General features: G+C 69.0%; 6 protein-coding genes across 6 annotated transcripts in view; 3 read left to right on the top strand and 3 right to left on the bottom strand.

Annotated features, from left to right (window-relative positions):
* AURANDRAFT_65623 (hypothetical protein) overlaps positions 1 to 1567 on the top strand; it is a gene marked incomplete at both ends in the record, with an annotated part of 3478 nt that extends 1911 nt beyond the window's left edge. Inside the window, one exon of the mRNA XM_009040783.1 lies at positions 904 to 1567. Within this exon, the coding sequence (XP_009039031.1) occupies positions 904 to 1567 (664 nt within the window). The remainder of the gene's footprint in view (positions 1 to 903) is intronic.
* A 263-nt stretch (positions 1568 to 1830) lies between these two features.
* Positions 1831 to 2430, bottom strand: AURANDRAFT_65622 (expressed protein; the record flags this gene model as incomplete). The annotated part of the gene is made up of 1 exon (XM_009040601.1): positions 1831 to 2430. One exon carries the CDS (start codon positions 2428 to 2430, stop codon positions 1831 to 1833), a length of 600 nt encoding a protein of 199 aa, XP_009038849.1.
* Positions 2431 to 3714: 1284 nt separating this feature from the next.
* Positions 3715 to 4932, bottom strand: AURANDRAFT_65621 (hypothetical protein; the record flags this gene model as incomplete). The annotated part of the gene is made up of 1 exon (XM_009040600.1): positions 3715 to 4932. One exon carries the CDS (start codon positions 4930 to 4932, stop codon positions 3715 to 3717), a length of 1218 nt encoding a protein of 405 aa, XP_009038848.1.
* Positions 4933 to 6198: 1266 nt separating this feature from the next.
* On the top strand, positions 6199 to 6843 carry AURANDRAFT_6220 (hypothetical protein; the record flags this gene model as incomplete). Its single annotated transcript, XM_009040597.1, has 1 exon — positions 6199 to 6843. A coding segment is annotated over one exon (645 nt), but the record flags the coding sequence as incomplete, so codon positions are not given.
* Positions 6844 to 8401: 1558 nt separating this feature from the next.
* Positions 8402 to 9664, bottom strand: AURANDRAFT_65619 (hypothetical protein; the record flags this gene model as incomplete). Its single annotated transcript, XM_009040599.1, has 1 exon — positions 8402 to 9664. One exon carries the CDS (start codon positions 9662 to 9664, stop codon positions 8402 to 8404), a length of 1263 nt encoding a protein of 420 aa, XP_009038847.1.
* Positions 9665 to 10033: 369 nt separating this feature from the next.
* Positions 10034 to 11053, top strand: AURANDRAFT_65618 (hypothetical protein; the record flags this gene model as incomplete). Its single annotated transcript, XM_009040784.1, has 1 exon — positions 10034 to 11053. The coding sequence occupies one exon, from the start codon at positions 10034 to 10036 to the stop codon at positions 11051 to 11053; it is 1020 nt and encodes a 339-aa protein (XP_009039032.1).
* Between the last annotated feature and the right edge of the window lie 1229 nt (positions 11054 to 12282).

Genomic DNA, 12282 nt, shown 5'->3' with positions numbered 1-12282 from the left:
CGGAGCGTCCGTGACCGCGAGGATAGACCCCCGCGCCGCCGTTTCCAAGACCCCCCCCCCCCCCCAACCCCTACCCCCACCCCGCAAACTCCCCCTGACCCGCGCGCGCGCGAGCTTCGCGGCCGACGTCGCCGCGATTTGGCTCGCGCGCGTTCCCCTGCGCATCCCCCAGTGCCGAAACCAACCATAGGCGTAGGACCCCCCATAGAAGTATTATTTATTATTCTGAGGCGGGACGCGTTACTAATCTGTACGTAGACCGCGCGCGCGCGTGGTCCGGTGAACTTTTCGTTCGACCCTGGGCAAAATCGGTCGAATATATCATACTGAGTCAACCAAGGCTCGTTAAATTGTCCGATCGCATCGATTCCCACGTGTTACAGGCGCGGGTCGCGGGTTCGGGCCGGGGAAACGTAGAGAGATAACTTCAACATTGCACTGATCGTGCAAACTTTTTGACCGAGGACTATTCGGATTTTATTTTGGTTTCGGCACTGCCATCCCCCGGCGGGCAAGGTCGTCCGCGGCGTCGAGCGACGACGCTGGCATTCACGACCGAGCCCACCATTGCGAGGCTGTGAAGCCCTCCCCAGCGCGTTGAGAAAAACTGGTTCGCGCATGCGCTTAAGCTCCCATATTATTATTATTATTATGGGTGCTTTAACGTGGGACTAGGACGGCGGCCCGTGGGCGGCCGTCGGCGCACGCGGATCAGGTCGGAGATCGGGGAGGATCATACTCGCATCACGCGCGACCGCGCTTGCTTTGGGGGGTCGTATGCCCGGGAGCGACGCCGAGCAGCCCCGGGGCCCCACCTCACGCTCGACGACCTCGTCGACGTCGTCCCGTGAACCCGTTACGCGACTCGGAGGCTAGTTGAGCGGCATCTTGAACCACATCGAGAGCTATGAACGGCCTCGTCGCCTACGGCAGCTCCGACTCGGACGACTCCGACGGCGAGGCGTCCCGGAACGACGCCGGCGCCGCCGACGCCTTCGGCGAGTCCGACGCCGAGAGCGACGCCGCGGAGCCGGACGCGGCGCCCGTCGCGGCGCCGAGCGGCCTGCCGTCAGCGGACAGCGTGCTCTCCGACGACGTCGCGGCGGGCAGCTGGCTGCAGAAGCCCGCCTGGGCGACGGCGCCCAAGGCGCCGCGGCCCGCGAAGCCCGCGGCGACGGCGCCCTCGCGGCTCGCGCCCGGCGCCAAGGCCGAGGGCGACGAGGGCGACGAGAAGGGCGACGACATGTACGCGACCTACGACCCGGCCAAGGGCTGGAGCGGCAAGCAGAAGTCGAACATCGCCGACAACGGCCTGTCGGGCTACAAGGGCCACGGCGGCGGCCGGAGGCCCGCGGCGCCGGCCGCGGCGCCGCCGCCGGCCGCGGCGCGCGCGGCGCCGCCGCGCGGCGGCCCGCAGGCCGGCGGCAGGAAGCGCGACAAGCCGGACCGCGTCAACGCCAAGGAGCGCGTCAAGCAGCAGCGGCTCAACGGCCAGTCGGGCATCGGAGAAAACTTCAAGGTCTGGCGATCCGAGGAGGAGATGCGCCTCCGGCAGCACTACGACTGAGCGCGGCGCCGCGTCCCCGGAAACGAGGAGTTGTTCGTCGTTCTGGTGAGCGCACGCTGAATAGATATGCGACCCCGGGCAGAGAGACACACACATCAGCTCGCCGACCCGCGGGCGTGACCTCAACTTTTTGAAATCGCGAGTGAAGAGCACGAACGCGGCGCGCGCGCGCGATCGTCTCGATTCAAGCGTGCACAACCCCCTCTCTCTAGGTCCTCGCTTTTGCCCGTCTTTCCCCTGGAGTTGTAATAGAAATTGGTCCCTTAGTCGTCCTTCGAAGCGACCGCCTTCTTCTTCTTCTTCGGCGCCTTGACGAAGAGGAAGCGGACGGCGCCGGCGGAGAGCGCGCCCGCGGAGATGGCGGCGACGAAGGCGGGCATGGCCGTCGGGATGGAGTTCGGCCGCGTCGCGAACGTGCAGCCCAAAATCAGCGCCGCGGGCAGAAAGCGCGAGGGCCTCCGGAGCGCGACGAGCCAGGTCCAGGCCGCGCCGCCCATGAGGAGGCCCGTGAGGACGGCGGCGACGGCGACGCGCGCGTCGTCGCCGTCGCGCGCGCCGGACACGCGGAGCGCGACGACGGCGGCCTCGAGCGCGCCGGCGCCCCGGTGCACCCAGCCCGGGTAGCCCAGGTCGCCCTCGACGCGCCGCGCGTACCAGCCGAGGGCGACGCACTGGAGCGACGCCAGCCCGAAGCACGCGGCGACGAAGGCGTGCGGCAGCGCCAGCGGGTCCCGGCTCGCGCGCGGCACGCCGGAGACGAGGCCCGACGTCTCGCTCGCGATGACCGCGAGCGCCGCCGGGTAGATCACGAGCCAGCGCCAGAAGAGCTCGCCGTCGCCGGGGCCCGGCAGCTTCTTCGGCATGGTTGAGGCGCGGCGCGACGGCGCGGACGCTGTGGAGAAGCCTTGTGGAGAGCTGCGGCACCATATTGCATGCAACAACCGCCGTACGTGTACGCGATGGCTGCCATCTTTGGAGGGCTGCCATAGCTTCATTTACAGCTTGTATACATCGCAGTTGTGACCAGTAACCATCTCAGCTGCCTGTAGCAAAGAGCGTTCTGCAGGGCCGGAGAGAAGAGACATGTCGGCGTGCTCCCCCCTGCTCATGCAGATGTCCGCCGCCGGTCCCCTCGTGCCGGCGGCTCCCTCGACCTTCGTCGACGCGCGGGCGCGCTTCGAGGGCGCCCTCGAGCTACGGCCGGGAAGAAACATCGAGTGCTCCTTCCGGCCGCACGAACAAGACGCCAAAGCGCCGACGGTCTTCCTCGTGCCGCGCGGCGGGTCGACGGCCGAAGAGGAGTTCGGCGCTCCGTTCGTCGCCGAGCTCTCGAAGACCGCGACGGTCGCGACCATGGCGTGCGACGCCGACGCCGACGAGGCCGCGCGCGACCTCTACGAGTTCTTCAAGCGCTACGCGGGCAGGACAAGAGAGCGAAATTCCCAACTTCAAAGCCTCATATCTCGGCCGTTTTCCATCGTTTCGGCTGAATTTTGGACGAGCGATCATCTCTCGGAACGCTCTCGAAGCGTGGATGCTTTTTTCCGGAACGCGCGCGCGCGGAACACTCACATTGAAGCGACGTTGAATCTCTCTTGTCCTGCCCAGGCTCTACGCGGGCGACAGCACGAACCGCACGCTGACGTCGATCAACGTCCTCGTCGCGCGCGGCTCGTCCGTCGCCTTGGCCGTGCGGCTGACGTCGCGGTTCACGCGGAACAACGTCGACGCCGTCGTCGTCGTCGAGCCGAGCTTGAAGCCGCCCCGGCGCTGGGCCTGTCTCGACGCCGCGCTCGGCGTCGTGCTCCCCGGCGGCGCGAGACGACGGACGTTCGACCGCACGGCGCGGCGGCTCTGGCCCGACGCGGGGGCCTGGCGCGCCATGTACCAGCCGACGCTCGTCGTCGCGGCGCGGCCGTCCGCCGCCGTGCTCGCGCATCTCGTGGACCCGAGCGTCGCGGCGCTCGACGCCGCCGGGGACCCCGTCGGCTTCGCGGCGCGGGTGGCGGACCACGCGGGCGCGGTCCTCGGCGCGTACTCGGCGCTGCGGGCGCGGGCGTCCCGCGGCTTCGTCTGCGACGCGGCCATCGACGCGCGACGTCACGGCCGAGAGCCTCGACCGCTACGCCGGGGTCGCGCTCGCCTAGTTAGAGTTCGCCGTCGCCCCGGCGCATCTTGCCGAAGAGGAAGGTGAGGTTGATGCGGCGGTTCTCGTAGCCCGGCTTGAACGTGAAGTCGTCGGTCTTGTGGTAGAGCGCGGAGTCGAAGATGACGATGCGGTTCTGTTTGTAGGGGACCGTGACGTTCGCGTAGTCCGTCGCCTCGAGGAGCTCCCTGGCGAACTCGTCGCCGCGCGAGTTGTACTCCTCGGCGGAGGCCGCCGCGCCGGGCTTGGCCGTGTAGATGACCAAGCCGCCGCCGGCCGGGTCGAGGTTCGCGTCGTCGGGCGTGAGCCACACGTTGACGTTGACGGCGGCCTCGTCCGCGTGGACCTTGATGCCGCCGTAGTCCGAGTCGTACTTGTAGCACCAGAGGTAGGCCAGGGGCCGGTCCCTGAAGGTCTCGGGCATGGCCCTCTGGAGCGCGCTCGCGAGCTCGAGGAGCGCGCGCGCGTGCAGGCCGTCCTCGACGATCGCGCCGACGTAGCCGCCGAACTGCTCGGGCATCTTCGTCTCGTAGAAGACCGTCGACTCCAGCAGCAGGGACCGGATCTGGTCCAGGGCCGCCGGCGTCAGCGCGTCGTCGATGACGACCGGTTTTCCTTTGGCGAAGTTCGCGTCCGCTCCCTCGAAGGACATGACCTGCAGGTACTGGCCGAGCGGCTCCGGGTCCGGCACGTGGATCGCGCGGTTGTAGTAGGCGCCGATGTCCTCGACGTCGTCGGGCCGGAAACCCCAGAGGCCCCGCGTCCGCCCGAGCGCCTCGAGCGGCGGGATCCTCGCGCGCACGCGGCGGAACCGGCCGAGCACGTCGTGCTCGTCGAGCCACGCCCTCACGGTCGCGTTGCGCTTCGCGACGTACTCGAGCTGCTCGATGTCGTGGTCCAGCTTGTACGCCGACGCGTAGGTGTTGCCCGCGCCCTTGGCGACGAGCGCCTCCCGCAGCGGGAGCAAGCCGTCGACCGGGCCGAGCTGCCGCGACGTCCGCGAGAAGTAGTCCCGCAGCGCCCAGCAGAGCTCGTCGAGGTCGCCGGTCCTGAAGTAGTGCGCGACGTCGTCCGACGTGAGCGGCGACACCTGCGGCGCCCGCTTCTTCTCCTCGAGGCCGCCGCCCACGAGCCGCTCGAGGAGCTGCGCGAAGCGGTTGCCGCTGGTCGGGATGGCGACGAGCGCGACGAGGAATGCGATGCGGCGAAGCATCATCATAGCTATGAGATGCGCAGTTGCGACGTGTGAGCGGTTGCAACCTCTCACGGCTACTGCGCTCGACGAGTCGCGACGGCCATGCTGTCGGACCTCAACATCCTCAACATGCAGAATTCGGCAAAATCGACCTCCGGACGGCCTCCGCCGGGGGCGAAGCGCGACGCGATGCGTCGAGAAAGGCTGTGGGGCGACGGGCCAGACCTCCGTGCAGCTTCCAAGGATAAGATAGTCCCCAACCGAGCCGATGGCGTCGCGGGCCACGCCGACGAACTCGTCGGCTTTGCGGGTTTTGGTTGGCTTCGAGCCGGCTCGGGGCCATCCTGCCTCGACGATCGCGACATCGAAGGCGCCAAGTGCTCGACCTCGGCTGCGACGGCGCGGCTGCAGCAGCGATTCATCTGAAAGCGCGCAGGCGCCGTGCGCTCTTCGCCAGCGCGCGCGCGAAGACGCCACAAAAGCGCGCGCGCATCTTCCGCCTCCTCGAAGCGCGGCGGTTCGCGCTCATGGCGGCGGGCCCCCTGTTCCTGAGCCAGGAGGCGGAGCGGACGCTCAAGCAGTGCCACGGCATCCGCGCCGGCCCCGACGGCCGCGTGCTGCTGCACCGCGCCGCCGAGGAGGCGCAGCAGTACGGCCTCTGGGACCACGCGGATCTGTCGGAGCGCGGCGCGGCGGCCGCGTCCGAAACGCGCGCGCGAACCGCGCTCCTCACCCCCCCCCCTCTCGCGCGCAGACCGGTCGCGCCTCGACGAGCGGCTGCGCATGCTCGCGCGCGCGGACATGACGCGCTTCGCGAACTGCGACGAGTTCGTCGAGCTCGTGCGGCGCGCGCCGGGCGCCGCGAGCGCGTCGCCCGGCGCGCGGCCGCCGAGCACCCGCGAGGTGGAGCAGTTCAAGTCCTGGGACAAGTTCAAGAGCATGCTCGCGGCGATCAACCCCATCGGCGCCTGGCGCGGCGACGTCGCGCCGGGCACGCCGCGCGCGCCGAGCCCGCCCGCGGTTCCGGCTTCCGCGCGCCGCGGCGGCGCGCTCGTCGCCGCCGCGCGGGAGCCGTCGCCGCGGGCGCCCCGCTACTGGGAGGCCAAGGTCGCCGAGCGGACCGAGTACGTCGCCGACCGCCTCGCGAGGAAGCGGAAGCAGGTCGCGGACGACGAGGCCGCCGCCGCGGCGGAAGCCGAGGCCGCGGCCGCGCGGGGCCCGCTCGCGCGCGCGAACGCGTGCAAGGCGGCCCTGACGCCCGAGGAGCTGCGCCGCGTGCGCGACGCCGTCAACGCCGACGACCGCGACGTCGTCGTCGACCACTTCAACTACGAGGTCTGCGGCGAGCACGCGCGGCGCCTGGGGCCCGGCGAGTGGCTCGTCGACGAGGTCGTCAACTACTACTTCGCCATGCTCCAGCAGCGCGACGCGGCCCTGGTCGCCGACGAGGGCGAGAAGCCGTCCCACTTCTTCAACTCCTTCTTCATCCCCAAGCTCATGGGCACGGACGCGCGGTCCTACAACTACGCGGGCGTCAAGCGCTGGACGAAGAAGTTCGACCTCTTCTCGCGCAAGCGCGTCTTCGCCCCCGTCAACGTCGGCAACATGCACTGGTGCCTCATCATGGTCGACTTCGAGCTCCAGCAGGTCCGCTACTTCGACTCCATGGGCGGCGGCGGCGACGCGTACCTCCGCGCGATGATCCAGTACCTCAAGGACGAGCACCTGGCCAAGAAGGGCGCGCCCCTCCCCGGCGACTGGCAGCCCGTCCGCACGACGGACGACACGCCCCGCCAGCTCAACGGCTACGACTGCGGCGTCTTCGCCACGTTCTGCGCGCACTACGCGTCCCTCGGCGCGCCGCTCGACTTCAGCCAGGCCGACATCCCCCACTTCCGCGACCGCATGATGATCGACATCCTCGACAAGAAGCTCTACTCCGCGGTGTAGGGGGCGTAAGCATTCATGGTGTCGGGTTTGGGAGGATGGGGAGCGGTGGGCGCACGAGCTTTGGCGCGCGCCGCGGGCGGCCGGCCTAGTACGCGACGAGGATGCAGGCGTCGAAGGGGAAGGCCCAGAAGTTGGCTTCTGGAACATCTATCTCGTCCGGTAGGCGCAAGACATTGTAACCTTTCACAGGGTCAGATTGGTTTCCAAGCATAGTACTTGGCGCGATAAAGTAATACCTCCCGCAGCAGGTCTCCATAGCATCAATCCATTTCACAGCTGCACTAGCTCCGGGTGCCGGTCGCATGCAGAGACGCTTGAGTTCGTTCAAATTGCTGATGACGCGAATCACGGATTTGCCTTGACGCAGCGCGCGCCACTCCGTCATGGGCGCCTCGTCCGTCTTCGCACCACCCAAGACCGAAGCCACCAGCCCGGCACCCGCGTCGGCGCCCCGCTTCAAGAGCGTATCCTGTTCAAGTTTGAGATTCACGGCCTCAAGTGAGAGCTTGATCTCGGGCGAAGACGAGAGTTCGTCGGCGCTCTCGAGGTGGTCTTTCATCGAAGTGAGCGCGCCGGTCAGTTTCCCATCGGCGATGGCCTTGGCGCTCTCGAGGTGCCACACCGCCGCCGAGTCGTCGTCGATCGAACCACCTTCGATTGCGGTGAGGATGAGCGTCCGCGTCTGAGTGGAATCGACGAGGGACGTTCCCATTGCCGCGTTCGTCACAGGAGACGTCGCCTTTGACGACAACCAGCGCTCGATGGCGTCGCGCTCGTACACACGCCCATCCTGTGCGACTACTGGACACACCGGGAACTCCGACGTGATGGGGCACTGGAGTTGCTCGACCATTGCTCGACCGACGTCTGAGCCCGCATCCTTCTTCGCCTTTTTAGATTTGCGCGGCATCGGACGACTTCAGGGGACTGCGGCCGTATAATCGAGGGCTAGAGGGCGTGTATGCGTGTGACGTTGCGAGCTCGTACGATCGTGCGATCGCTTGTCTGTCGAGCAACATTTTCGCCACTAGCGAGATACTAGCGCTGCGAGCGCGACGACGCGGCGTCTGTCCACGAACCCGTCCTACCATGGTCTTCATCGACGCCGATGGTAACATACGACCGGACGCTGAGCGTCCTAAATCGGCGGCGAGAGCTCGGCCCGCGGCTCGAAGCAACATCCATTCGACGACACCATCGTCCTCCTCGGCGCCCGGCGGCGGGGGCAACGGACGGAATCCCCTGCTCCAATTGGGCGACTACCTCGGGCTCCAGGACAGTTTCGTCGAAATCCCGGCGTGCCCGCCCCTCGGGTGCCCCGCGACGCGGCAACCGGCGGTTTACGCGCTCGCGGTCGGAGTTTCGGCGCTCTTCGCGGGGTGGCGCGTGCTCGTCGCCGCGGCGGCGCTCTACGTGTTCAACGTGCGCGACGCGAGCTAAAGGAGGGGAAACACATCCCACTCGGCGACCTCCCGCGCGGCCGCGAGACGGCGCGACCGCGACGCCCGAAATAAAAAAGAGATCTCCACTACGAAACGAAGCCTCACTCGTGGACCGTGGGGAGGAGCTCGACGCGGGAGCGGCCGATGTCGAAGGCGTCGATGCGCCCCCCCTCGACCGCGGGCCCCTTGGCGGGCCGGCAGACGAGCGCGAGGGGCCCCGCGGGCGCCGCGGCCGGGTCGCTCGCGGGCGCCGCGGAGACGAGCTCGACCTCGTAGATGACGAAGGCGCCCGGCGCGACGTCCGGCGGGTGGCCCGCGTCGCCGTAGGCGAGGGCCGGCGACACCGTCGCGCGCCGCGAGCCGCCGGGCTTCAGGCCCGCGAGCGCCGCCTCCAGGCCCGCGCAGACTCTGCCCGCGCCGAGCACGAGCGTCAGCGCGGTCTCGCCGTCCCAGGCCGTCGACGCGAAGGGCGTCGCCGCCGACGAGCCGCCGTCCCAGGCCGACGCCGCGCACCGCGCCGCGACCGCGTCGCCGGGCGCGCTCGGCCGGCCGGATCCCGGCTCCAAATCCTCGAGCGCGATGCCTTTTTTCATGAGGTCGTCGAAGGCGCCGAGCGACTTCATCGAGTAGGCCCGCGACGACCGGTCCGGCGCCCGCTTCGGGGACGGCGGCGGCGGCGGCTTCGACGCCTCCTCGACGGCGACGTACGCGAGCGGGAAGTAGCCCGCGAGGCCCGACGCCTCCGCGACGCCCTTGACCCAGCCGTCGACGGCCGCCGCCTCCACGGCCGCCGCGCCGGGCTCGCCGGGCCCGCCGCCGGCGACGTCCACGTAGACGACCTCGCCCGCGACGAGCGCGAGCTCCGAGTTCGACGCGGGCGAGAAGTCGTAGAGCACGACGCACCGCGCCTTGGCCCCCTCCTCCATCTCGAACTCGCCGGAGACGCGGCCGCCCGTGACGAAGGCCAAAGCCAGGGGCGCCAGCGCCGGCGCGGCCAGCAGCGCGCCGAGCCAGAGCTCGATCGCCGGCGCGTCGTCGCCCGCGGCCGCGGCCTCGACGAGGCCGTCGTCGAAGAGCACGTCGCTCGCGGCGATGGCCGCGAGGCCGTCGTCGTCGGCGACGCGCCGCAGGGCGCCGTCGAAGGCCACGAGCTCGGCGCCGCCCTTGACGGCGGCCGCGTCGCCGACGCCGTCGATGCGGAATCCCCCCTCGTTCAAACTCACGGCGACGACCCGTCGCGCGTCGCCGAGGGCGAGGGACGAGACCTGGAGCGACAGCGACCGCCGCGACGAGCCCCGCGTGAGCGACGGCCGCTCCTCGAGGACCTCGGGCTCCGCCTCGCGCAGGTAGGGCGACGGCACCATGCCGACCCTGGCGGTCCCGTCGCGGCACTTCCACCAGGACTCGGTCTTCTTCTCCACGAGCGTCAGCGTGTCGCCCTTCTTGAAGGTCAGCTCCGCCGGGGCGCCGGCCTCGAAGTCGTAGAGGCACAGGTAGGACGCCATGCTCGGGGCTGCGCAATCGATTCGCGCGGGGCAAGTAGGGTGCAACGAGTTCAATGTTGCTGCAGTATCGCATTTTCGGCGGCATCGCCTCGCCGCCAATCATCCTGCTGCTCGGCGCCACGCTTCCAGCAGTGGCCCCTGACGCTACCACAAATGGCCTCCCTCCTCGCCCGCGCGTCCCGCGGCGTCGCCCGCCGGCACCGGCCCGCCGCCGCGCCGCGGCGGTCCATGGCCACGGTCGACGTGACGATCCGCGAGGCGTTGAACATGGCCATGGACGAGGAGATGGAGACCGACGAGTCCATCTTCGTCATGGGCGAGGAGGTCGCCCAGTACCAGGGCGCCTACAAGGTCACCAAGGGCCTCTTCCAGAAGTACGGCGAGCGGCGCGTCATCGACACGCCCATCACGGAGATGGGCTTCGCGGGGATAGCCACGGGCGCGGCCTACAAGGATCTCAAGCCCATCTGCGAGTTCATGACCTTCAACTTCGCCATGCAGGCCATCGACCAGATCGTCAACTCGGCGGCCAAGCAGGCCTACATGACCAACGGCGACTTCGGGTGCCCCATCGTCTTCCGCGGGCCCAACGGCGCGGCCGCCGGCGTCGCCGCGCAGCATTCGCAGTGCTTCGCGGCGTGGTTCTCCCAGTGCCCGGGCCTCAAGGTCGTCGCGCCCTACGACGCCGAGGACGCCAAGGGCCTGCTCAAGGCGGCGATCCGCGACCCGAACCCCGTCGTCTTCCTCGAGAACGAGCTCCTCTACGGCGCGTCGTTCCCTTTGTCGGACGCGGCGCAGTCCAAGGACTTCGTGCTCCCGCTGGGCAAGGCCCACGTCGCCAAGGAGGGCACCGACGTCACCTTCGTGACCTTCTCGAAGATGGTCGGCACGTGCCTCGACGCGGCCGCGAAGCTCGAGGCCGACCACGGCATTAGCGCCGAGGTCGTCAACCTCCGGACGCTGCGCCCGCTGGACCGCGACGCCGTCATCGACTCCGTGAAGAAGACGAACCGCCTCGTGGCCGTCGAGGAGGGCTGGCCCCAGTGCGGCATCACGTCCGAGATCTGCGCCATCGTCATGGAGTCCGAGGCCTTTGACTACCTCGACGCGCCCGTCGAGCGCGTCACGGGCGCGGACGTGCCCATGGCCTACGCCATCCCCCTCGAGAAGATGTCCCTCCCCCAGGTCGACGACATCGTCGCCGCCGCGCTCCGCACCAACGACCGCAAGATGTACGGCGTCGCCTAGGCGCGGGATCCCGGCGCGCGGCGCGGGCGACGCGGTCCCGGGCGCGGAGGACGCGGTCCCGCGCGCGAGAAGTAATCGAACCATGAGGTGTGCGAGCGCGGCGTGTGATCGTCGTCTTCTCATGTTCCATGCCGGCGAGTCGGGGGCTCCGAGGTGGAGTAAGCGAAGATGCTCGCTCAAAAGCCACAGAAATCCGATGCGATTGAAAACCGTCCCCACCTACTCCCGCCGACTCGCCGTCCAAGGTGAGCGACGCGTCGCGCAAAGTTTGCGACCGGCCGTGTGCAGGGCGTCGGGTATTCCTAAGTCGTCGTCGCCCTTGAGCAGAGAAGTCGTCGAGTGTGGTGATTTCGTTCGCCATCGGTCTCGAAAGATTCGAGATAAAATCGAGGGCGCGAAGTCGCCGTCGTCGAGCCCGCCGGTCGCGAAAGTGCATTGGCGTGTCCGCGGACGCCGCGGGCACGCGCCATCGCCGCCGGGAACGGCGCCGGTCGGCTCCGAGTCAACTTCCCAATAAGCGAGGCAGACCCGTCGTTAATCGGGAAAAGTGCATTTACGGTCGCTACGACGCCGGGGGCGCCTAGTCTTACCCCGGGGACGCAGGGCCGAAGCCGGAGGCGTCGACGGACGCCATTTGCGCCGTCGGCCCCGGCCCCGGCCGGTCGGCCGGCCGGCCGGCCGGTCGTCGTCGTCGTCGTCGTCGTCGTCGTCGTCGTCGCGCGCGCGCGTGGAGATTATAGCGGAGACCAAGTCCATGGCGTCCTCGAACATGTTCTAGACCACCTCCATGAAGCCGCGCAGCGCCCAGGCACCGGTTTTGGTCTCGAGCGCCTCCTTGCCGCGCGAAGCGCGGGAGGAAAAATTCGGCGGGATCCAGTGCGCGTAGCGGTCCAGAACCGGCGCAGCTGCACGTGCCGCTCGCGCGCGGCGTGCAGGAGGTCGCGCCCTCGCCGGAGAACGAGCCTGCTCCGCGCAGCCGCCGCTGCCGCCGCCCGAGAGGCCGCTGCCACAGAGTCGCCGCACCCGCCCCGCGCGCCGCGCGGGAGAAAATTTCGACTTCGTCGCTGGCCAGCGCGTCGAAACGACCCTCGAGAACATGTGTGAGGTCAGGCTCGCAGCGCAGCAAGTCCACCGCGCGCAGCGCGCTGAGATGGTAGCGCCATGCTCACTGCTGTGGTATTTTTCGTCCGCACAACGTCGCCGGGGAAAATCGGAGGAACTCGATCGTT

The sequence above is a fragment of the Aureococcus anophagefferens genome (assembly GCF_000186865.1).
Source record: "Aureococcus anophagefferens unplaced genomic scaffold AURANscaffold_16, whole genome shotgun sequence".
Lineage (NCBI taxonomy): Eukaryota > Pelagophyceae > Pelagomonadales > Pelagomonadaceae > Aureococcus > Aureococcus anophagefferens.
This window is presented reverse-complemented; position numbering and strand designations above follow the sequence as displayed.